This window comes from Pleurodeles waltl, chromosome 12 (assembly GCF_031143425.1).
Source record: "Pleurodeles waltl isolate 20211129_DDA chromosome 12, aPleWal1.hap1.20221129, whole genome shotgun sequence".
Classification (NCBI taxonomy): domain Eukaryota; kingdom Metazoa; phylum Chordata; class Amphibia; order Caudata; family Salamandridae; genus Pleurodeles; species Pleurodeles waltl.
The window spans coordinates 55,268,371-55,292,502 of NC_090451.1; the positions used below are offsets into that span (position 1 = coordinate 55,268,371).

The 24,132-nt window shown below is 45.6% G+C and overlaps 1 protein-coding gene across 3 annotated transcripts in view; it reads left to right on the top strand.

Annotated features, from left to right (window-relative positions):
- The first annotated feature begins 648 nt into the window (after positions 1 to 648).
- CRLF1 (cytokine receptor like factor 1) overlaps positions 649 to 24,132 on the top strand; it is a 136,701-nt gene continuing 113,217 nt past the window's right edge. The window contains exon 1 of one of the 3 annotated variants that reach the window (XM_069215841.1): positions 649 to 960. In XM_069215841.1, the coding sequence (XP_069071942.1) occupies positions 906 to 960 (55 nt within the window). In that variant the 5' untranslated portion in view covers positions 649 to 905. Of the gene's footprint in view, positions 961 to 2,279; positions 2,376 to 24,132 lie in introns of those variants that run through there. The other 2 variants (XM_069215840.1, XM_069215842.1) reach the window with 2 other exon arrangements.

Sequence of the window (24,132 nt, forward strand, 5' to 3'; positions counted from 1 at the left end):
AAATCTGCAGAAGAAAAATGTACATAAAAGAATGAAAATGTAAATAATTCTCACAGTCTGTTCATTTCCTGAAAATCTGTCATGGCTGGGCCCACTCAGACCTATGTTGGACACACCTTAGCCTAAATCACTACAGGTCACCAATCAAACCTACAACAGCGCGTAAACACCCACGTGGCTACCGACAAAGGCAGCAAGGTAACTTATACCATCCCATTACTGGCAGGACAGGGTCAGGGTACAGAAGATGAACCGTGTCTTCATGTTGCCTGTTTTTTATGCATTCTTTTCTTCCTTCATAGTCCCGTGCTGCACTGTGCAACAAAAAATCCTACAGAGAAAAATAACACCATGTGTAGGTTTGGGAAAAAATATTACCAATTGAAATTCTTCGGAGTGAAACACGTTACTCGGTACTTGGAGTTGTTTTTTTGCAACTTGAACCGACTAAAAGAATTGACTATTCTGCTGCAGAAATCAAACCTCCGTGTAGAGACATGAGTCCCATCGGATCTCCTGTGAAGGGCTGAGGGGATGTCGCCGAGACAAAGAGAGGGATGTGAGGGAGAGAGCGGGAGGTGGCAGGGATGCCGAGCCGAGGAGGGCTGCTCTACGCTGAGCCCGGGTGGAGGAGGCGGGGCACGACCAGAGGCGCATTGCCTTGTCAGATGCAGTTGCTCAGACTTGCACCGGACTCTCCCAACTTCTGGCAGTTGCTGTTTCTTGCGCCCGGGACCAGGGGCGGCAGTGATTTTATTCCCTCTTGTTTTTACAACAGTTGTTTTGTTGCTGATCGCCTTGCTTTAAAGGGAGGAAAGCAGTAGAGCTCTGAGACTTTCGGGGGACAGTAAGAGACATTACTTGAGTGGACAGCAGAACTCTATCGATACAAAAAATCTCCAAATATGATCATTTTGTTGTTTTTGTGTCTGAGGCTGCTCGACGTGGAGTCCTTAATTCGTAAGTTTTTTATTTAATTTTCATGTTTGATAGCCTTGCACATATGTTCGTAAATATTGTGAGCGCTTATAAATAATGTATGTATTTGTGTGTGTGAATATATATATATATATATATATATATATATATATATATATATATATACGTGTGTGTATATATATGTGTATATATATATATATATGTGTGTATATATATGTATAGAGAGAGAGAGAGGGAGAGATGTTGATAGATCCAGATGTGTAATGTATATGTGTTTATGCCTCATTTATCTCTCATAAAACCTTGAAAAAATAACTTGTTAGCATAATTAGGGGTTTTTGGCTTGCGTTGTTCATTTGAACGTAGACTGTTGGTTAACACGATACAGAGAACCCTGAATGAAATGTACGTGTGCGTTGTGCGTGTGGGCGGACAGAGTGTAGTTTATTTGAGTTTGCTCTGAGTGGCAGTGGACAGGACCGGGTTCATGAGAGGGAGCTCGCATTTCACCCATCTTCGGTCATCAGTGCGATAGTGCAGGTGCTGCTGGTACATTTCTTACCTCTGGAAATCTTTTGGCAAACCTAAACATCAATGATGTTTTAATTCGGTATTTGGCTTTATATATGAAATGTATCCACCTCTGCTCGCAGACATAAACCCGCACATATTTCACACTCCTTAAGAGTGTGTCACACAAATGGGGCAAATGTAGTAACTATAATATGGCAGAGGCCTATATGACCCCATGATAGTATACACAGACCCAAAGCCCTTCATAAAAAAATCTTTCCCAAAAAATAGTGCAAATAAATGTGTCCCAATAGCAGCGACTGTACTAATAACTGCAGACTGGGAGACTTACTCCTACGTGAAAGGTCCATCCGATTAGCGCGGTTCAGTACAATTCACAGCAGAAAATCACTATTTACTGCTTCACCGACTGATTATTACCTTTACTTCACAGGAGGAAAAGCGCTCCCACGCATCAGGAGGCCTCCAAAGTGATTTGACTTTGCTGCACAAATGTAACCGCTTGAATCTTGGTTTTAATTCAATACATTTTGGTAAAAGAAATACAGACATGAAATGTCACGCCGTAAGCCATGTAGATAAATGCAGGCGCTAGAGTGCTCAGGCGGGAAACGCATTAGGACCCACTTGAGGCTTGGCCTCTCGAGTCAGGGGGCCCTCCCTGAACTCAAGGGTGGTAATAAATAGCGACTTACACTGGCTGTGCACGTCTGCACAGATAATACCCCCGCAGCGTGTATGTTAAACACACACACATCGGTAACACTCATTTACGTCCCCTGCCTTGTCACCGCAGCAGATGCTCTCGCGGAGTCGATGCACAGACAGTGGAAGAGGACGGCGACACTCCCTGGGTGACAGGACAGGGACAGAGTGTGTTTGCTAATCTGGGCGGATTACAGGTTAGTGCTTATATTGGTAGATGTTGGATCAGGCGCTCTGCGTTCAAGAACCAGACTTTACACTTAATGGGAATGTGTGATTTCGGGCAAATCACCATCACTCTGTCCGTTCACAAATCTGCCAGGCTATGAGGACTCGGGGTCAGTCGGGCTGGGGCACCGAGCGCAGTGTGAATCGAGTACTTGTGACCATGGCTGGGATGTGGTGTTAGACTTGCCTCCCAGTACTCCTAACAGTGTGCGTGGCTCTAGTGGGCGTGGGAAGGGTGAGTGAGCGCCGACACTGACGGACCCACCTGGAACATAAAATAGAGACGAGGGTTCCTCACTCCGACAGGGTGAAAGGCAGCTGTCTCTTTGATGGTGAAAGGCATCCGAGACTGACACCACCAGATGACTTGTGTTTCTGAAGCAGCCGCCTCCTTCTGTTACTCACCTGAGGGGATCCCTGGCCACAGAAAGGAGGAGTACCAAGGAGAAGAAAAGAGGCGCCGGCTGTACCCTGACAAATGGAGCTGCGCCTTTGAATCCCATCCCGTTGTCAGAGAGAGACCTGGCGAGCGTGGCCTGCTCGATCCTCTCGCTGTGGTGCACTGTGCCTCTGTAAAGCGCTAGAGTGCGCCGTGGGGGCCTTGTCTGGTTTCCCGTCGGCTAGTGCTTGCTAGTACTTGGTGCAGTGTTCACAGTATAGAGGTGGAGCCGTCACTGGCTGTTGTGCATTAAGACGAAGGCCCTATAGCTATAGATTTCTCACTGCCCCAATGCTGCCGAGGTTGCTTTCACACACACAGCTCACTAAATGATGACCAAAGACTGCTTGCACATGGGCGCCGCCTTCGAGTTCTGAGCCCCAACTTGCAAATTCCAAATTCATAAGAAAAGATTCTACCTAACTGAGGAACTTTTTATCCTGTACAGTATTTAGATATTTTTGTGCATTTTGGTAAAATAGCCTCACATCTAAATTCTGAAATATGTTTTTGGTTCGAGGGTTGCAATGCTCTTTCTGTGAAAGATCAGACCTTAATTTGGCTCGACCTTTTAGCGCTTTGAAAGGAGTTGTGCCCCATATGAGGCGCTCTGTAAATAACAAAAAGCAATCAATCTATCAGGGTTGGGAGAATATATCAGCTAAATGAGTCTGGGAGCATAGCTCACCTATATGAAGCTGGGAGGATAGCTGGGGTGTATGACACCAGGTACCTAGCCCAGCTCTACGAGGTCAGGAACAGCGTTCAGTTGTAGCAGTCCAGATAGAAAACTCAGCCACATGAGGCCGGAAGGACAGTCTAGCTTATGATACCAGGAAGATAGGGCAGCTGTCTGATACCAAAGGACAGCTTTGTTAGATACGGCCAGGAGGATAGGTCAGCTGTATGATACCAGAAGGACAGCTTTGTTAGATACGGCCAGGAGGATAGGTCAGCTGTATGATACCAGAAGGACAGCTTTGTTAAATACGGCCAGGAGGATAGGTCAGCTGTATGATACCAGAAGGACAGCTTTGTTAAATACGGCCAGAAGGATAGGTCAGCTGCATGATACCAGAAGGACAGCTTTGATAAATACGGCCAGAAGGATAGGTCAGCTGCATGATACCAGAAGGACAGCTTTGTTAAATACGGCCAGGAGCGTAGCTAGCGCTACAAGGCCAGGAGGATAGTTCATATAGATGAAGCCAGGAGGATAGCTCAGTTGTATCGCGCTAGGATAATAGCTCATTTATATGAGACCAGGAGGATAATTCAGCTATACAAGCACAGGAAGATAGCTCAGCTGCATGTGGCTGGAAGGATGGATCAGTTATATGAGGCCATGATGACAGCTCAGCTGTATAAGGCTAGGAGGATAGCTCAGCTGTGTGAGCCCAGGAGGCTAGCCCGGTTATACGAGGCCAGGAGGATAGCTCTGCTGTCCAAGGCCAGCAGCATAGCTCAGTTATACGAGGCTGAAAGGGTAGCTCAGGTGCACGAGGCCAGGAGGGTAGCTCTGCTGTATGTAGCCGCTGGCTGTCTCACCTGTATAAAGGTCCCAAGGAAGCCAGTGCCTTCCCCTGAAAGCAGAGTTTCACCCCAGACGAGGTGCATTCAGCCGGCGACTAGGAGCAACTCATTCAACGCCTCTAACCGCTGTGCCTATCCAAAGGACTCAGACACGCACAGAGCAGTGTGAGGCGCAGTAACATGTGGCAACAACCGGCATCGACACTGGAGGCGCAAAGAAGCAGCCCGAGCCCTCTGCCTGCTGATTCCCACCAGCACAGGCAGCTCTGGTCTCGTTTCCTACAGCGAACCCCGCCGGGTTTAAGCCCGCTCTGGCCCGTTGTCTACACTTTCCTTCACAAATGCCATCAAACTGTAATCGCCCCGAGTGAGATGCGGGCAGCTCATCGACGCGTGCGGCCCTCGGGGTGCACACAGACGTCTGAGGCAGGTGCACTACCCCACGGAGTTACTTTGGTTTTATGCCTTTAAACTAACCTTTCAGTGGAGCCGCCGTTTAAAAGTCTCTTTCTCTTAGTGTTGGCCGTTTTCACTGAAGCCGACTTCTACCTGTTTCCGGTTTGTTTCAACTGATGCAACAGCTTCACCTCGTGCTTATAGTCATTTCCACACCGCTCCAGACACAGCTCAGTTCTTCCATCCCTTTGGATGTTTCCCCTCATGCACTAGAACCTTCAGTTAACTAGTATTTACACGTTTGTAAACTGGATCCTTCAAAGAGCCGCCTCGCTTTGTGCCGGAGAAGATGGCTTTTATTTAGGTGCCTTTTCCCCCAAAACATCTAGCTCTGAGATGAGGGCCTGGCAGGAAACATTTTTATTGTAGCAGTTAGACCTGAACGAGTTGGTGCTGCTCATAGGTCAGCATGGCGTGTGGGGTCTATCTGAAAGAAGATTGTAGAATTCAGGAGATACGTTTTAATCCTGGCCAGGTAATGTCAGCCTTCCATTCTTCCAAGATCGGTAAACTGGAAACCAATCCATTAGGTTAATAGTTAACCTATTATTTGCAGTGCTTAGAAACGACAGGACCGCAGTAAGAAGCGCTATGTGAAACAGGTTACTATTAGGCTGGGACAGTTCGGGAGCATGCATGCAATTTGGGCGTTACTAGAGAATTCTGTTTTTTTTATTATTTTTTAAGCACACACATTTACAATTTGAGGCAGAGGAGATGTTTGATGGCCTCTTAAAGTGGTGTGAAAAGCTAGGCCTGTGCTTGAATGGTCAGCAGCAGTGATCTTAGCTCTTACCAGCACTGTGGAGTCCCCTGAGTACACATACTCACTCGGCATGCACGCGGGGTATTCAGATACCTGATGCTCGTGGTACATATGCGGGAAGTTCATGGATGAGCCAAGTGATAGGTGCGTAAGTGACCGCTGGAAGCACATTAAAGCGAGGCCATGTGCCTCGCCGAACGGCTCTCGCGTTACACCTGCGTGTATGGTTTTGTCTGCGAGTAGCAGAGGGTCCTTGTGCGACAGTGCCAGGCAGGGAGGAAGCGGGGCGAGGCGGTGTTTTCAGACTGGGTCCTGGTGCCGTGAAGCAGAGACGAGGTAGGGAGTGCGAACATCCGGGACCTAGATTCACCCTACCATACTGGGTCACTGAAACAACGGGAAACGCACCCAATAGGAAACAAAAAGATACACCGTCCACGATAATATATTCATCGTATCCCCGCACACTTCTGTCAAAGAATAGCTCCCAGAAGTTGTGAAACTGCCCACTCCAGCTTCGTGAAGGTAGTTTTTAAACTTTAGAAATGTTGAAAAATAAACGTTTACCGACGCAAACAAAATGTAAAAGAAAAACAATCTGGTGAGGCTAGGCTTTTTTTTTTTACAATAAGAAATTCGCAGTAAAAGTAAGCATTGGCCATAGAAATTTCCTTAAAACGAGAATTGAGCAGTCAAGGTCTCCGGCACATAATTTGTAAATTGTCGAATCGACAATCTCCAGACTTGGCAAAATTTAGCCAGGAGAATAGTGAGCACAGAAAAATAAAATCCTGGTAAAATCTGCAGGGACTTCCAGGTTAATAAACTTGGACTCCGTTTAATTCCAGTGGCAAGGCGGGCTCCCACCTGTGCTCTCTCTGTTGTGAGAGTTCAACTCACCGTCCTTAAAGGAGCGATCCCTGAACCCAACGTCCGCCCGGGGCTTGAGGCGGGCCCCTGTGAGGCATGGGAGGCTGGGGGCCCCTCATCACATTCTGCGGGGGGGCACTGCACTCCCCTGAGCGGGAGAAAGGGGCGCGGAACGCCCTGCACGTGGACAGCGGGCAAATACCAATAATATTAATACATATTCGTAATAATAACAGCGCCTCGGAGCAGCTCACACCAAAAACGCGAGGATTAAACCGCCAAATGAACAGGGAACTAGCACAGATTGCAGACAAATATCTATTTAAAAAAAAAACAAATATGCAGAAGTAAACCTCAAAGAATCTGTTTTTTTTAATTTAACTGAATAAACAATAGCTTAACGCGCAAACAAATCTTAAACGTGAATTCTCATCAGCCACTAAGCAATGGTCGGTTTGTTTCTTGGTTTAGTACATTCGCTTTCAAATCGCCGTCATTAAAAAATGCTTGAATTTACAAACTAAAAACTGTGAAAATCGGGAAAACATAATATGTGCTTATTGGTAGCGCTGGCAACGCTCTTTCTTTTGGAACGAGTGGCAAGGACAATGGTTGCAATGTTGCGGTTTCTTTTCCTAGGTCTTTCCTCCTCCTCCCGCATTTCAATATTTCTTACTCGGAGCCCCTCCTTGTCCTCGCCGACCTCCTCGTTCAGTCGCCCGAGAGCTGCCGCCGCCCCTCTGCGCCCCCCGGGTACCAGCGTGATTTAAGCGCTGGCATGTTGTACAAGGGTGGGGGAGGGGTGTACGAGTGCAGGCCTCAGGGATACAGGGAGACAAGGGGCTCCCAACTGGTGTCTCTCATCGGGGGTCCCCATGGGAGATTAGAAGTGCAGGGATTTATTCCAATAACCTCTGCCTACCGGGGGGTCACCCCAACTCTCAGAAACTGACCGGACACTAGTGGTCAATTTCTTTCTGTTTAAGTTACCGAAAGAGAAGATGACAGACTGACCCCAAGTTTTACCGAAACTCGGGTGCCTGCTGAGGAAGGCAGGCAGGCTCTCGGGGCCCAGAGATGAGTCGATCCACCCCTCTGGCTGGCCAAGTCCTGAGACGACTCCCGACCTGTGCAACGAACCGGCTTCGCAGGGGTATGGACTGCGGCCATTACTGGGCTCGACGTGTCCTCCACGGGAGACCCTGGTAGCTTTGCGACATGTGATGAACACTAGTATCTCCCAGGGACCCGAGATCTTTGCTGGCTCTGCCCGTCGCACTAGCAAGAGTGCGACACACGTATTCCGCATACAGGGACGGATGTTCGCAGCCCAGGAGGCCATATCAGTCGGCCTCTGGTGACCAGCCGGTGTCGCCCTCCGACCCCGATCAGGGCACTCACTCTATAGAATCAGGAGCAGGTGGTGGCGCCTCCCGGGTGCCAGCGCATCAGTCGGCTGGTCCTCTGTCTGTGGGTGGGGCCAGGACAGGCGCTTCAGTTCCATTCGGATCACTGCTGTAGGACAGCGCCGTGAAGCCGTTAGTTCAATGAGCTATAGAATAGCCACTGTACACATTATTTCTCGCCTTTTGTATCCATGTATAGCGCTTCCCCCTTCAGCACCTAGATTTCCGCTGCAGTAATGCTTTTAATAAATCAAAGAATTCATCAATCGCAGCCGGAGCAGCAGAAAGATGCGCAGCTTGAAAGGACGGGACAGGAGCAGGAGGAGAGAGTTCCAGGGACTGAAAGACGAGTGCATTGTCGGGTGCAGCCGGTGCCGGGACATCGGTGAGCCCTGGCAGGGCACGAGGAGGGGGCGGCTCCGGGCAGAGGATGGCCCCCCGCAAGTTCATGTGCCCCATTCACAAATCTAGGGGGAAAGGAGGACGGGGTTAGCAGGAAGCTGTAAAACAACTCATCGGGTCAGTGTGCCTGCAGCAGGAAATCTCTCTGCCACCTGGAGGTGGAAGGTTCAGATCTTATTAACCTTTCATCTTTCTGAGCTCGATCAAATGAGCACCATTGAGGAAGGTGATCCGAACACCTGGAGTTTGGCACTTTGAAGACAAACAACTATTACTCCACAGGAATAACGCTATATCAAAGAGTCCATTTATAAATGTTCAACATTAAATCATAACTCTCTCACTCTAGGCGCATTTCACATGGATGTTGGTGCACATAAGTATCACTTAGGTGTGCAAATACCATGGCCTCAGAGTGGAATTCATACAACCTGGGTGCACTCTAGTGTACTGATGTATGAAGAATGACACCAGTCATTGTAATTTTACATGGGAGGAAATCTGCTCTCGTGGACGGAAAGTAGCTTTCTGAGTGAGGGGATGCCATGGGCCGGTGGAGTATCTCACAACCTGTCCGCCAGCCTGTATCAGGGACACAGAACAGGATTTCTGAATAAGGAAGCCTCACACCCTCTTTTGTGGCATGCTTCATCATAGGTCACCTTACCCTGAGCTGGTAAGACAGAACTGCTTGAATAGACTCAACCTCCTTTTGGAGTTCTCAAAAAAGAGATATTGGGTTGTCATGGTCGTAAGGGGGGAGGCGTTCTCTGTAGTCACACATTCCTCAAAAGAGAGTGCTGGCTTTTTCACGTAATAATTGCTAACTGCCCTCCATCTACCGTAGTGGTGCCTGAACGACCTTATTCCTTAGGCAGGGATGCGCCAACAGCACTGTTGCGACCAAGGGACATGTTACGGTGTTTCCCTATCAGAGTCACGTTTGCATGAGCACATGTAGTAGCTAGGGAGGGATCTATCTCATCCCTGAAGAAGGTCTATGACCCACATAGAGGTCACAGAATAGGCCGAAACATGTTGGCAATGGATGAGGATGTATGAGTCATAGCACTCACCGGACATCACTCTCTTCTTGTTCATTCTTTCACGGGGTACCTAGATTAATACAAAAATACATTTCTTTGGGTCTACCCTTAAGGTAATATTATAAATCTGTTTTCTTTTGCCTATCCAGTACTACTTTATAAGAACTCCCTCCATGATGAGGTTGAGTCTGTCTGGGCACTACTGGCTTAACCTGATGAAGCAGATCGTAACAGAGTGGGTGAGGTTTTCGGAAATTCAGGTTGTTCTGTGAATATACCAGTCCAATGCCAATATAGGTTGTCACACTCACTGTGAGATACTGGGCTGCTATGGAGATTGTGCTGCACTTCTCTTTTTCCTGCCACTCGCCTTTGGATGGATTAGTTGAAAGTAGAAGTCACCCATTGTGGGCATTCAGAACGTTTTAGTTGTCAATTCCCCCCATGGGTCAGAGATCTGTAGCAAGGAAAATAATGGGAAGTAAACACCCACAACATTGGTTGGGCATAGGAGATGCGGTTTCTCCAAGGGGAGAAATATGTTTCTGTGAAAAATAGAAACATTTTGCATGAGTACAGCTACTAAGCATCAGCACGTGGGAAATGACACCACATACATTTATGCATGTGTAAATGCTCAGGGCTGTGAGCCCTCCATGAAAGGTGTTACTGTTGCAGCTTTCTAGGGGTAAAGGAATACTTTGAGAGTAAAAACAAAATAGTACTTTTACTCCAAAAGTCGGACTAAATCTAAAGTTCCTAAATGTATTTTTTGGCACTTGAGCACTATTAACACACACACACCACCATCTGCTCCTTCACAAGATTGGAATAATCTGTCAATAACACTGATTGACCCAGAAAAAACAAGCAATACCACTTGGGTGTAGAGTCCATGCTCTGCCACTCCTGGACAACCACCAGACTCACCCCAAGGAGTCACATTAATATGGAATGACAGTGTCCACTCTGACACAGATGCTCATGCGTGCGTACACAAGCCCACACAGGTGCATTAGCATGGTCCCACGTTTATTGTCAACGCTGCATTACTGCAGGGCTGTGTCTCCTTAGCAGGTATGTCCGAAGAGTAGGCCATGCTCATATCAAGCCTAATGCATGTGGCACACACAGCAAACTGAGGTATCGGCTACTATTCACATCTGGGGGGGTGGCGTGGGGTGTTACACCCCTCTAATAAATCTATTGTCTGATGAATAGCTGGGTACAGTTGTTTTCTTTCGGGTTTGGTGGGATGCCTGTGGGAAGTCACCAGGGATTTATTATTGTACACACTGACAAACACACACACACTCTCCCTCTCTGTTTTGAAAGCCCTAAAAATGTTCATTATTTTACAAAACGTTGTGTTTCTCTCACTAAGTACTCCCACCTATCCGCACATCTCTCCCCTTCCACTGCCTCTTAAGCCTATCAGCCATGCCAGGCGTGCGCCTACTCCCTTCATCACCCTCACAGGTATGCAATGCTGAGTCAGGAAAGGGAGAATGTTCACCAGTGGCTGCAGGTTATCGACCAGTTTCTTTGGCAGGACTTGAATCCAGCGTGACTTGTTGACATTGTGGTTGGTGAGCTGAGGGAGATACAGATCTTAATCATCATGCAGTCGCCTTACTCACATAAACTGCTGACTGCATTGGGACCACATCCTGCCACAGTGGCACAAGATGCATGTTTGAGAGCCGCACTCACAAAGATTTTTCAGAGAGTAGGTGTGACTTATTCAAGATTTATCTGTGACATACTCAGGAATTTACACAACTAAGCTCCACCATGAGGGAATATCCAACGTCTGTTTGAACAGGAGCATCTTTGTATACCGCTCCTGAGGGCGGAACGTGAGGATACATAAAAAGGCGTCCTGGAGAGGGCACGTGCCGATCTCCAGTCAAATGTAACACTCCGTGAAAGCTTCTTGGCACTCTACAACTTGGGAACAAAGATGAAATGGGATCAAGTAGGAGCTGGACATGCTTAAAAGGAAATGCTATCATTTACCAGCAGGTCAACGCCTCTGAAATGCCATCAGGGCTGGAGAGGAGTCAGTCACAACATATGCTCTATCTGTATTAGCCTTTCAGAGCGGTTATGAAGGCCAGTCAGTTCACAGTTTGCAGCATCCAGAACAAACAGCAATAAATGCTCCTCAGCTAGTCAGTCTGGTAGACCAGTTACATACAGTCTTCACTGTATCCATTTGCTTGTGAATAGATTTTTGGACACCTAATGACAACAGTACTATGGTTGGTTCTAGTTGCAGTTTTGGACATGAGTTTGTTGCTAAATAATGTCCAACAGTTTCAGTTCTTTTTTTGGTAACCAGTAACATTCCCCAAGCAAGTTCTGAGAAACTGACATATGCCTATGTACAACAAGCCAGGCGTGGCAATTGGATAAAGAAAAACATTTGAAATGGCCAAACAGAGTATCCAGCACGGCTGCTTCTCAAACATCAAGATAGTAATGTCTGCCCTGCTCAAGTCAAGTGCCAGCTTCGGGTTATTTATCGAGTGCAGACGGCGCACCAGCCAGCAAAGGGAGTGTGCAAGAGGCTTGCTGGGACTGGACTGCTACACGCAGGAACAAGAGTTTAAATCCCTGAAGCACTTCAAGTGCAAGCCAATGAGCGTGTACATGTCACAGCAGGAATGCTGTGGTTCTCCATTGTTAAGAGGATTACCAGGAAAATGTTTTAGAAAAAAAGAAAAGCAAATGCAGATTTCTTAAATCGGCTAGCCTAAAAAAAAGGCTCTTGCCTTCATGATCAAAAGTGAAGGTTTTTTTAAGAAGCAAGTGTGAAGAATCCAGAGTAAAGAACTGGTTGGAAAGCTCTGGGCTATAAATATCAGGTGTGGTCACGTTTTAGCACGGAGTGGGGTGACCAAAAGAAGTCAAGTAACTCACGGGCATGCGGCCAGCTCTTGTGTCAGTGACTGACTGTGGAGGAGGACATATCTGCAACACCCCAGCAAAAGCACACTTTACATGCACGTGCCCAGTTATAAATATATATATATATACACATACATACACACACACACATATATATAAAATAAAATGACATAAAAATATATATTTCCACATGTTTTGTCCTCTGCCTTCCTCAGTTACTACATGATTGCTTTCTCAGCAACTGTGCTCAATTGATTTACAAAAGCGTCAAAAGTGAGGATTTCCACTGGATTGTAGAATCAATGCAACCCAGAAATCTTGAGGTATAATAATTTATCAGACCCATTATCATTGATGATCAATCCCCCTGGAGGCAATGATTTCAAACAGCAAATCCAGAGGTTTTCTCTGGAGTCCAATAATTCTAGGCTGAAGGCATATGTTAGACAGGGTAAATCTTTATACGTGCAAGCAAATAATTTGAGAGGTTAAAATAATTAGCTACGGGCTCGTCAACTTTCTTATTAATTATTGCAGATTTGTTATTTCTGGAGTTTCATATTCAGAATTGGTTCAGTCTCACTCATCCATCCACCACAGACTCTGGTAATCTTTGCAAGCCCTTACACAGAGGTCACAGAAAGTTGGGTGTGAGTATTTGTGGTTGTGAGGCGCTAAAGATGGCAAAGTGAAAGTTTCCATTGTAAAGGCATTCTTTAATTTCTTAATAACTTTGGTGTCATCTGCAATAGCTACACAAAACGTTTTTAAAAAGAGTACATCCACATTAGTTTCCTCATTGGCAAGTGCCTTGCATATTGGTCAAGTGGTGGTTTACAGCATTCTTTGTTCCTTGATACAGAGAAAACAGCTGAACACAGTTACATGAAACTTGGCATATAAACCGAACATTCATTACAGAAGTGCCTTGCTTGGTTTAGTGTAAATATTTTGGAGTAAATAATGTTGAGAAAATAGTGCTTTAAAGGTGTACTGGTCTGAGAAGTTAAGTTTTAAAGACCACGGGCCCATTGTTTAGCAGATCCCCCATGATTTTTGGAGACCACAGAGTATTTGTGAATCAGTTTAAAAAAAATTAAAGCCCCAACAATGGGTAAAAGAGTTTTCTTCTGTGTAATGCATTGTGGATTCTCAAATCCGGACGTTCCGATTAGCTGTCCATAGAAACATTTCTGTTGCGGCACCACTACCAAACATGGTACACCAAGCACCATGCTGGAACAAAATAAAAAGAAAAATGACATAAAGGGGCATGGTGAGCATACCCTACTAGAGGTCAATGTAGTGGGGAGTTAAAGGGCCTCCTCGCAAAAAAAGTCTGCAATTTCAGCATCAGATTTACGAATCATGTACAAAATGTGGAGGAAATAAAATCACTGAAAGTCACAAGCTATTGTTAGGACCACAGTCAAAGGTGCTATTATTTTTTGTACTTATAGGGTTTGTATCAAAATACACAAGTACTCGATCTTTGAAGATTAGCTAATACCATTCTGACCAGTACTCGAACCAGGGAAGAATAATCCTGATAGTAGTGAACATAAGATATGATTAAATGTATGTTTGATTTACTAAATGGCAATGCTACACTGTAGATATTAAAGAGATTATTTATCAAACTGTTGTTTTAGAAGGGGATTGATATAAAGTGAATGAATGGTATGTTTGATTTAGTGTTAAAAGGGTCGAATGGGTGTGAAAGTCTAGCTTTGGATGCGAGGTGTGATTGATTGATTGGGGGGTGCATACGTTTTTACTTTTCCGTATTTGGTTTAATTTACCTCTTTGTAGATTAGTTTTATCTTGAAGAAAATAATATTGATATATTATGAATATTCTGATGTAAATGAATAGAAAATAAAAAGGAGTCAAGTTGATGTATGGGCTCTATGTAAATTGTGTATAAATATTGTAATGCTTTATGTGTTATAGTAGGGTGGCCTTATTGTGTATGTATGTTGTGATTTCCCCTGATAGAGCTTCTCTACATGCTTTTCAGGGGCCCTCTTTTTTCATTTTCATAGGTCCACAGTCCATGCACTGCACAACAGCCGTGCAAAGCATAACTCGTGCACCAGTGCAGTGCTTATGACCTCACAATACTTATGCGAATAATTAACACCACACAAATGCAAAATGTAATCAAACAATAACACATACTAAAACCAATGGTTTAGCCATCTCTGTCAAAGTAGTAAGGGTAATGTGATATGTAGTCACATCTGTAAGAAGATTACAACATTTGTAACTGCACCCGTTTAATCAGAAGTGACGTCATGATCACTGCATCTGGTGTGTGAGTTATGGTTTACATAGCTGTTGTGCAGGTTGTGGGTTGTGGCCCTAACTATGGCCTGCGAATTTCAGTGGTTGTTTTTCAGTTTTAATTCAGAACCATAATTGCATTTTAAATGATTTAGGTGAATGTATACGAGTACATAAGATGAAACTGGTAATATGGTCCTATACCCCATCGAGGGGTTCTGATGATATCAAAAACCAAAACGCTCAAGGCTGAGTGGTTTGTAAACGCTGCTGGGACAACAAGATGGCAACATGCTACTAAGTAACACCGAAGTATTTTTCCAGATTACGTTTATTTTGAGGTGCTTATCCTGAAAGGGCTGCTTATTTCAAAGTGCAGATAATAATGGGTTCTGATTTGAATTAGAATATGAAGGTTTTGTTCAGCTTCCCTTATTAAATTGTTGCTAAAACTAGGACAAGGTTGAAGGCTAGTGGACTCGGGCAATTCTGTGACTTTATCATTTAACACAATCCTAGATTTACCACCTTTGCCACATCATTTGGATAGTTTGCAGATTTCACATACAATGTTGGTTTTAGCTCAAAATAAAGAAAAGAATACTTCCAGAGCACGTGCTTCACGATTTACATGCTTAGAAACATACTTTACGTAGACTCGCCATGTAATCTGGTCCTCCATGGTGCAGGAGCCCTGACAATGTGAAAGCTCTATAGAGTGGTTTTATGGCTGAAATGATGAGATGAACCCCATATTACACAGGGGACTAGGACAGAGTCCCCATATTTTACAGTTCCACAAATTCCTGTGTGTGGTGTTCTAGTGACATCATAGGTTGAGGGGGAGTGGTAATCCGAGTCATGGGTGATCCCTAATGATTTAGCAAAGGGCTGAGACAATGTTAGAGGCTTTGGAGTGCTGCCTTTACCGCAAAGTACAGCCTGCAATGTACCGCTATAAGGTCATAACCATGAATTATGGTACTGCTATGTTTTATGTGTAAAGCGGCACAACTTCGAGCGCACAGTTTTCTTTTGAATGGGTGTTTTTCAAAATGGCAAATTAAAGCTGCTCTGAAGGAGCTCGTCCTCACGTTGGATTACTCTCGCTGTCAAGCATTGCCCTTGGCAGAAGCGCATAGCGCCCAGAAGGTTTACTTTATTGAATGACGTAAGGCACCTAAGGCCGGCTTTGTCTCACTCAGAGGCTTCTGGTGACTGGCCTTTTTCTTCGGGTCACACGGTGATTCGGGGGCACACTTGACCGTGGAAAGCTACAACTGTACTCAAAGTTTATCGGTTCATTCACAGCTCCTTTACCGTTCCCTTCCTGCTAGTGCTCCGAAGCCACTATTAGAGGCGCAGTACCAAAACCCTATAGAAAAGGAACAAAATCAAACCGTTTCAGGATGATTTGAAATGTAACCTTTTTGCTATCTGACACGTAAGACACGTGAGCAGAATTAAAAACAGCCCGTGATTCCGGAGAAGCAAAAGGGTCGCGGTTCTGAGAAGAGGAGAGCACAGGATTATTGTCTGTGTGTCTGTCCGTCGGTGGTGGGCGCCTCTCTGCGCTGCACCAGGCAGGAGTGCTCGTAAGGCTGGTCCGGTGGGTGCTCTTTCATCCACCCACTCTCCAGCTCTCTCTCACTCACCTTTACCGCTTCTCCCCTCCTCGTCCCACTCTGCACACCCCGCCTGTCTGCACCTCCCTTTCCCTCCACCCTGCCCCCTCGTTCTCTCTTTCCACGGTCCCCTCTTTTCTTTCGTGTGTAGCGGCTGTGAGCCGGTATGTGATGGTGTTAGGCTTCTTCTGATAGCGCCGCACCCAGTCGTCGGCCGCTTCAGGCCGCTTTTTAGAAAGCACGGGGGGCGAAGGGAGAAACTAGCATGTGTATGAACTTATGTCTAACGGGGGAGTGATCTATATGCCTGGCATCCGTGACGTATATGTGCGTGTCGTACATAAAACAGAAAAAGGATACATAAAAAGTGCGTTCCGTACGAGGCGAAGCTAAATCGATCTATTTTACAGAATACCGAACGCTTTAAAGAGAGCGGCGTTTGTTGAAAGCAGTACGGACATGGACACGTTACCCCGCGGCTCGTCTGCTCTGATCCATTCCCGACACAGACACAATACTTGTCGAGTATTCTATTTGTGCCACAGGCACCCCTCTGCCTTGTTAAAATGACATCAGTTTAACATAGCGCTGCCCACAGTTTTGTCTCTTCACAGCACCGCACACAAGGCGGACACACTAATAAATACTCCATGCCTCGACTTCAGAAGGATTGAAGGATGCGTGAGGCCCGACGGAGTGAAACACACTCCCGCCCTGATCCTTCGCGGCGAGCGTGACTTTCAAAGGCTCGACGGAGCCACCGCTCCAAGGTGAAAACACGGGCTCCGTGGGTCGGACTCCACACCCTCCAACGTCGCGTTCTCACACTACAAACGTGTTTCATTCGGGGACATATTGTGAAACTTGTGTGTGAGTGCGCCCAGAAGCCATGCTGAGGAAGCAGCGCTCTAGAAACAAAGGGACGCTTTATATAGTCGGTGGGTACATTTTACTCGAATTGTCTGACAGTAAAGCGCCTCACGAGTACAAAACGATAAAATTCGAGGATGGCGCCATCAGGCGCTCCGAAGCGGCACGGGCGGCAGATAGCGCGTTCTAAAATGACATAGGCATACCTAACAATTCTGCCGTAGCCAGCTCCAATTGTTGGTAATTTACTCAATAAAATCATTTGGCATCTCCATTTGTTTACCCCGCCGTTAATTCTCATGACATTCCGTAGCCCCCGGCCAGCGGTTTAATGCACCTTACTGGTTGAGTGTCAGAGCTGGAGTCAGACTGCACCACTCGACCTTCCATCCTTCGGCGCTAGATACCCCTAGTACCAAGTCACGAGACGGGTTATAAGGCCCGGTCGCTTATAAAACAAGAGGCGGCACCTCCATTTCACGTGCACCCTACAGAACGTGCAGAATATACAAATCGGTGATCGCAATGCTGGTTTCTCACGGTGCTACGTAGTTGGCGCTATCTGCAAGGCGCTGCTCCGTGGTTTGCAGTCGGCAGTGACCCGTGCGGCGCAGCCCTTTGAACTGCACTCTGGTGACTTTATGAGGACATAATGAGGACCAGAGGTGAGCCAGGCAGGCCTGGGATATCCATTAGTGAGGCCAGAGGGCCATAACTCACGGGAGACGGGCAGCCTTTCCCCGACCACATGGACGCCAGCGCTTTCTTCTGAGCCTTGTAGTCCCAAATGAGAAAATATATATATGGAATATTCCTAGAACTTTAAATATGTTCTACGCTGTGTGTGTTAGGGAGGAAGTAACAGCTTCTTTGTAGTTATGCTTGAGTCACACTTGATATTAATTTTTTTTTTTTAATATTCCTTATAACGTGTGCTGAATTTCTAAACAAATAAATAAACAGCAGAAGTGCTGTGCCAAAGTTTTCCTTCCTATGAGTCTGCCACTGGCACTGCCAGATGCCTGGTGTGGTTAATACAGAGGCCGCATACTCTTGTTTATACACCACGCCTCTTTCTTCCACAACCCTCCACTTCCTGTCTCTTTATCTCATGAATACCAAGGCTGCCTGGTCTTGGTTCCACCTCATGCCTCTTTCTTCCACAACCCTCCACTTCCTGTCTCCTTATCTCATGAATACAGAGGCTGCCGGGTCTTGATTCCACCTCATGCCTCTTTCTTCCACCTCCTACACTTCCTGTCTCTTTATCTCAGGATTACCAAGGCTGCCTCATCTTGATTCCATCTCATGCCTCCTTCTTCCACCTCCTACACTTCCTGTCTCTTTATCTCATGAATACCGAGGCTGCCTGGTCTTGATTCCATCTCATGCCTCTTTCTTCCACCCCCTACACTTCCTAACTCTTTATCTCAGGAATACCGAGGCTGCCTGGTCTTGATTCAACCTCTTGTCTCTTTCTTCCTCCACCCCCACACTTCCTGTCTTTTTATCTCATGAATACCGAGGCTGCATTGTCTTGATTGCACATCACGCCTCCTCCTTGCACCACACCACTGCTTGATTTTAGCTGGTGGTTCCAGGTGGGGCCCAACTGCACTTGTTTTTTTGGGATCGCCACTCATTTTTCCTCCTCACACTTTTACTCTGAACATGACAGAGAAAGACACAGACAACAAACAAGAAGGTGGAGAGGAAACATGGGGTGACAAATTGAGAAAACAGAGATGAAAAGGATCCTTAAAAAGAGAGCTAAATTATCAAAGGAAGGTTTGGTCATGGATTTCAAAAGGCATGCAGTGGAATCAGGATTACGAAGCCTTGTTATTCGACATCCCAGCCTTTGTTAGCACTAGCTGTGGGCTGCAGAGCAAAACTTTGGGGCCCGGCACTTACTCTTTTACAAATTAAGTGCTCTATCACCCGACCTTTACTGTTCCTTCGCCGCATGAAAACCAAGTCTGGCATTTCATAATTCCACCTCATTTCTCCTTCCTCCACCCTACACTAACCGTCTCTGTCTCATGAATATTGAGGGAGCCTAGTCTCTATTCCATCTCTTTCAGTATCCTTAGTGCACTCTTGTAGGTTCTTTTTCATCCGAGGTTTCTCCCTTTACAAAGACTTTCCTATCTATCTCTCCATCCATTTTTCCCTTTTCTACCTTCCCCTCTTTTGCTCTGGTAATGAAACATAAACCCCCCAAAATCACTGTCACTGCCCACCACCTGCAAACACCTGCACAAAATCAAACACTCCTAATAAATTAGGTTCAATTTGATAAACGTACCACACCTTTCTAAAAAAAAAAAAAAATCAGACATTTGTAAGTTTTAACTTGGAAGGTTTGCAGGGATTTCTCATAGAAAAATATTATGGGGAGGGATAAGGTACAAGCTAGGTATGATCATATAACCATGTACTGGACATGTTAGAGAGTCGAAGGCCAAGTACTATGCGCAGTGTTGGTTGGGCATGCTGCAGGCCGCGGCCATGCTCAGCATGCACTAAAGGCTCCAGGGTCATGGTTAAAGACCACACCTGGTTGCCACGATCATTGGGCATGGGTGCAGGCTGTGCATAACGCCCACTGAGTAAGGAGGGCAGTGGTCTATGGCCTGTGTGCAGTGCGTAGATAAGAATGCATACTGAGAGCAGGAACTGGTTGAGAACCATACCCGTCCCTCAGCACTGCTGGGCCTGGCCATAGGCAGCGGCTAGCAAGCACCTGCTGCAGTACTGGCACAAGACATTGGCCACATGCACTGACATGTGTCTAGTATCTAGTCTAGTATCCCATTGGGATTGGGGAAGGGATAGGCAAAGTAGGAGAACTTGTTTACATAGAACAATAAGAAACCCAAAAGCCCACTGAAAATATCCCATTAAGGAGCACTACTGTTATCTAGTACAAGGTTAGAAATTACACAAATTTGCCTAAAACATTACAAAAATCCCTAAAAGACATAAATTGTAAGGGACGGTTGGTTACAATACAATAGCTGAACAGCACTAATGTCCACCAGTATTGTGAGCTAAGCAACCAACCCCCAGTGCAAAGACTGTGCACCACCTACTTTGTCTGAGAACCCAAGTCTGTAATATAGCGTGGACACCACGGCAAAGGATTCCCTCATTTACACGGGCCAGGCCTCCATGCAAATGACAGAACAAACCCTAGAGATCGCAATGGTGCACATTTAACTCTGGTGCATTGTGTATTATAGAACAGGCCACACAAGCATCTGCAGAACTTCTGTAACATCAAAGTACTCTGAGGTCATAAATAGCAGGTGCACATATGCATTGTGCCCTCTGGGAGCCTTCTATTATAAGGCAGAGAAGATTATTGCTACCTAGTTCAATGGCAATCATTTTATCTACCTTAGATGAAGGCCTGAGTAGACCCTCTGGGATTCAAACGTGCGACCATGGGGTCAAACACAAATTACTTCAGTGGCTGCATTAGTTCACAAAGCCAACAGACCTATCTATCTGCATAGCTTATAGCTTACTGGTCTTTCGCTCCATCTTCTACAGCCTATTTCGCTCCACTTGTTTCTCTTTCTGCTTTCTTTTCTCTGTTTGCCTTTTTACACCTGGATAAAGGCACTATATTAAATGCAATGAAATACAAAGGAGAACAGAAAAACAAAGAAAACAGACATTAGCCTAGCCTATATGTCTGGGTTTAATGTGCAGACACATCAAGTGTTAATCAGAGCAAGAGACACAAGAGGAACCCAGCGGGAGTGGACAGAGAGGGCTACAGATGTAAAGTGGTCCCTCATGCAATTCAATACAGGCACTTTAGTGGTGGAGGAGGAATACACACAGACAGTAGCAATGAGTGAGAGATGAATTTTCCACTGGACTGGACGAGGATTTGATTGACAAAGGCTCAAGCCAATAGCTGAAAATCAGTGGTTGAAGAAAGCCAGTGGTTGAAAGGGGTAGATGCATAGGACACCCTGGGCCTGATTACGACCTTGGCGGAGGGGATTCCTCTGTCCCAAATGTGACGGATGTCCCGCACGCCATATTACAAGTTCCATTATATCCTATGGAACTTGTAATGACCTTGGCGGAGGGGATTCCTCTGTCCCAAATGTGACAGATATCCCACCCTCTGTATTACAAGTTCCATAGGATATAATGGAACTTGTAATACGGCAGAGAGGATATCTGTCACATTTGGGACAGAGGAATCCCCTCCGCCAAGGTCATAATCAGGCCTTCTGTGTTTATTGTAAGCAACAGGTGATTTTGACAGCTGCACTGTGAAAACCCAGACCTAAAACTTTGCAGAAGAGCTATATTTAGCTATGCCAAGACACAGGTTTTGATTTTTCCTTATTTATTGTACAGTGTTGTTTGAGGGACAAATCTATGGATTATATGCACACATATAGGGATGCTGTAGAATACGAAAATACATAAAGATGAACATGGTAGCTTCGTTTACAGATTCTGCATCTTCTGGGATTGGACTCCTGTTTGTTGTTTTTTGGGGCTACTTATTGTTGAAATGCTTCTGCTTGACCTGAGAAGGATTTTGCGATTGTTTTTAGTCTTTTTGGAAGGGAAGTACTTTTGGGTGTGCATACTTTAAAAGCCATATGCCATGGATGACTCTGCTTCTTTAAAGAAAATGTGTATTAAGAATTTTATTGGATTGAGTAGAATATCTTTGGCCGGTTTGAGTGTCTGTGTTGCTTGCTATATTTTCCATTGCCTGTTCAACTAGATCGTGATTCAGACACACCATTGTCTTTTTGGGACAGGTGAAGCACTTATTAAAGCACTATCTAGTTCTTTGATAAGAAGTCACTGTGGTTTCTCAGTGGGATACTTAATGTCTCCCTAGTGTTTTTTGGGTTAGGTGCCACTTAAAGGCGGTGCTTTTGCAGGAACTTTATTTTGGTCATGCGGAACACCACCTCTAAGCAAAGGCTTTGCAAAATGAGAAAGTTGTCTGCTCCTTCCAGTATTTATGGAGGTCCTTTCTGAAATCAAAACCGGGGGCAAAGAAGACCAAGTATGAGGCATTCCAGAGTGGGAGACCAACCAAGGATACCACACGACGGCGGCCTAATCCTTGTTCCTTCAGTCACTCAACAGTTAAAATGAGACCGCAAGTAGGTCTAGATTTCAGAGACAAAGGAGATCGACATGAGGATCTTCTTCATCTGTGAAATATAGGCCTGTGTGCACTCTCACCTAAACTTCTGAATGACTAAAGGAACATAGAGAGAGACTATGGGTGGGAAAACGTTTCAGGAACAGTAGGTGCAGCATGGAAATCAAATGCACCCATAGCAGAGTCCAGGCACAAGAGGTAAATGTCTAGTATAAGTAAGTAAATGAACGAGCTGTGAGACGAGGCAGCCGAGGATTCCTCTCCGAAAAACCACTTCTTCTATGTCATCTTGGTTTTTTGGAAGCCGAGGGACTTCAGAGATCTTAGTCGCAGAGAACATACAAGGAGAACGAGGGACATCATAGGAAAGGAAGAAACAAGAACGAGGTAAGAAGGAAATGAGGAGGGCGAGAAAAGGGGCCTAATGTTATGACATTCTAAGGTGCTTCAAATCTCTTTGGGTGTAGAGAGAGGAGAAGGGGACACTGGAGGGAAAGGGGGGCAAGACTGAAGGTGATGGAAGAGATAAAAAGTGATGACAGAGAAAGGAGTATCAGGAACTTAATCTACTTATGGAAGAATGAACTGAAGAAATGTGAAACAGCAGAACTTTTGATTAAAAAAAGCGGATCTGAGAGTTGGCAGTTCTATCCGTTGCCAGTAATTTACAGGTCCTGTGCAAAGACCCACGCTGGGTATATGCAGGAATAAAGAGGCTTGTATTTAGCTTGGCACTGGGCGGAATCCTTCAGAGTCCTAAACAAAACTATGGCCAAAACCACCACCAACCACTGCGGCCTATGGTTGATGATTGAGATATCTTGGCAAGCATGGCTTACCAATAAATATAACAGAGCAACTTTTACTTCTCTTCTCATGCGTTGATTTGTTTTTTTCACAAACGTGCATGATACACATTCAGGTCGCTGTCTATGTTAAAAACAAAATGACAGACTGGTAAGGCAATCTATCATTACCTGTCTCTATGATTTCTCAAGACGCTAGGGTGCATAAATGACAAAGTTTTCCACAGATATGAGCCATGTGCCTCCTGTGCAGTAGGACTCAAGTTGTACCTCACTGAAGAGGGACAAAAATGCTGAAACGTAACCATGGTGTATAGTTTTCTCTTTCAGAGTCGCTGGGGCCTGTTCACAAAGGCATTTTGGAGTATTTAAAGTAGTACACCTATAACACTTACGAACATAAATAGGTGCTAAATCATCTAAAATGGGAATAACAGGGGACTATTCAAGGCACATTCATGTACAGTTAGAACGAATAGAGAAGACTGTGCCCTCTTTGCACTTTTACTAGTATGGAGTTGGATATTTCAGGGACGATGTACAAAGAGGTGTAAGAGTACATAAGAGTACTCCTTTAGTAGTTCTTCCTATACTCATGCTTTTGTCACTCAGCCCCACTGTGGCTGAGCAGTTGAAATGGACTTCTCCCTTTGAAGGGGGCCAGTACTGATTTCCGTGTGATCGGCCTCCCTTGGGAACGCCACAGTAAAGCTCAAATACGATGGTATGGAATGCACCCAGGTGTTCGGAATGAGCTAGGCATTTCGGTCCATCACTTCTGTGTGGTCTAAGTGCTTCTACACAGGGCCGAGTAGTGACACTTCAGACTCTGCCCCAGCCCCGACAGCCTCGAGCCCATCCCTCTCTGGAGCCCCAACTCACCGCTCTGCAAAATATCAGAAGTCTATATTGTATAACTCTTGGTTGCAATTCGAAGTGACTTCAACGAGCCTGTCTTGCTCTTAGATAAAAAACGGAGCCATTTCGAAAGATGCAACGTTAAGAGCTCGATGACAGGGTGGAAGGCAGGGGTTCACTGATGCCTTGAAACCATCATGTTTTCTCCTTTTATTTGTAAGCCGGCACTTCTCGCATGTCAAATAAGGAGTGAGAACCCGACTGCAGACTCGAACACGCCATAAATCGAAAC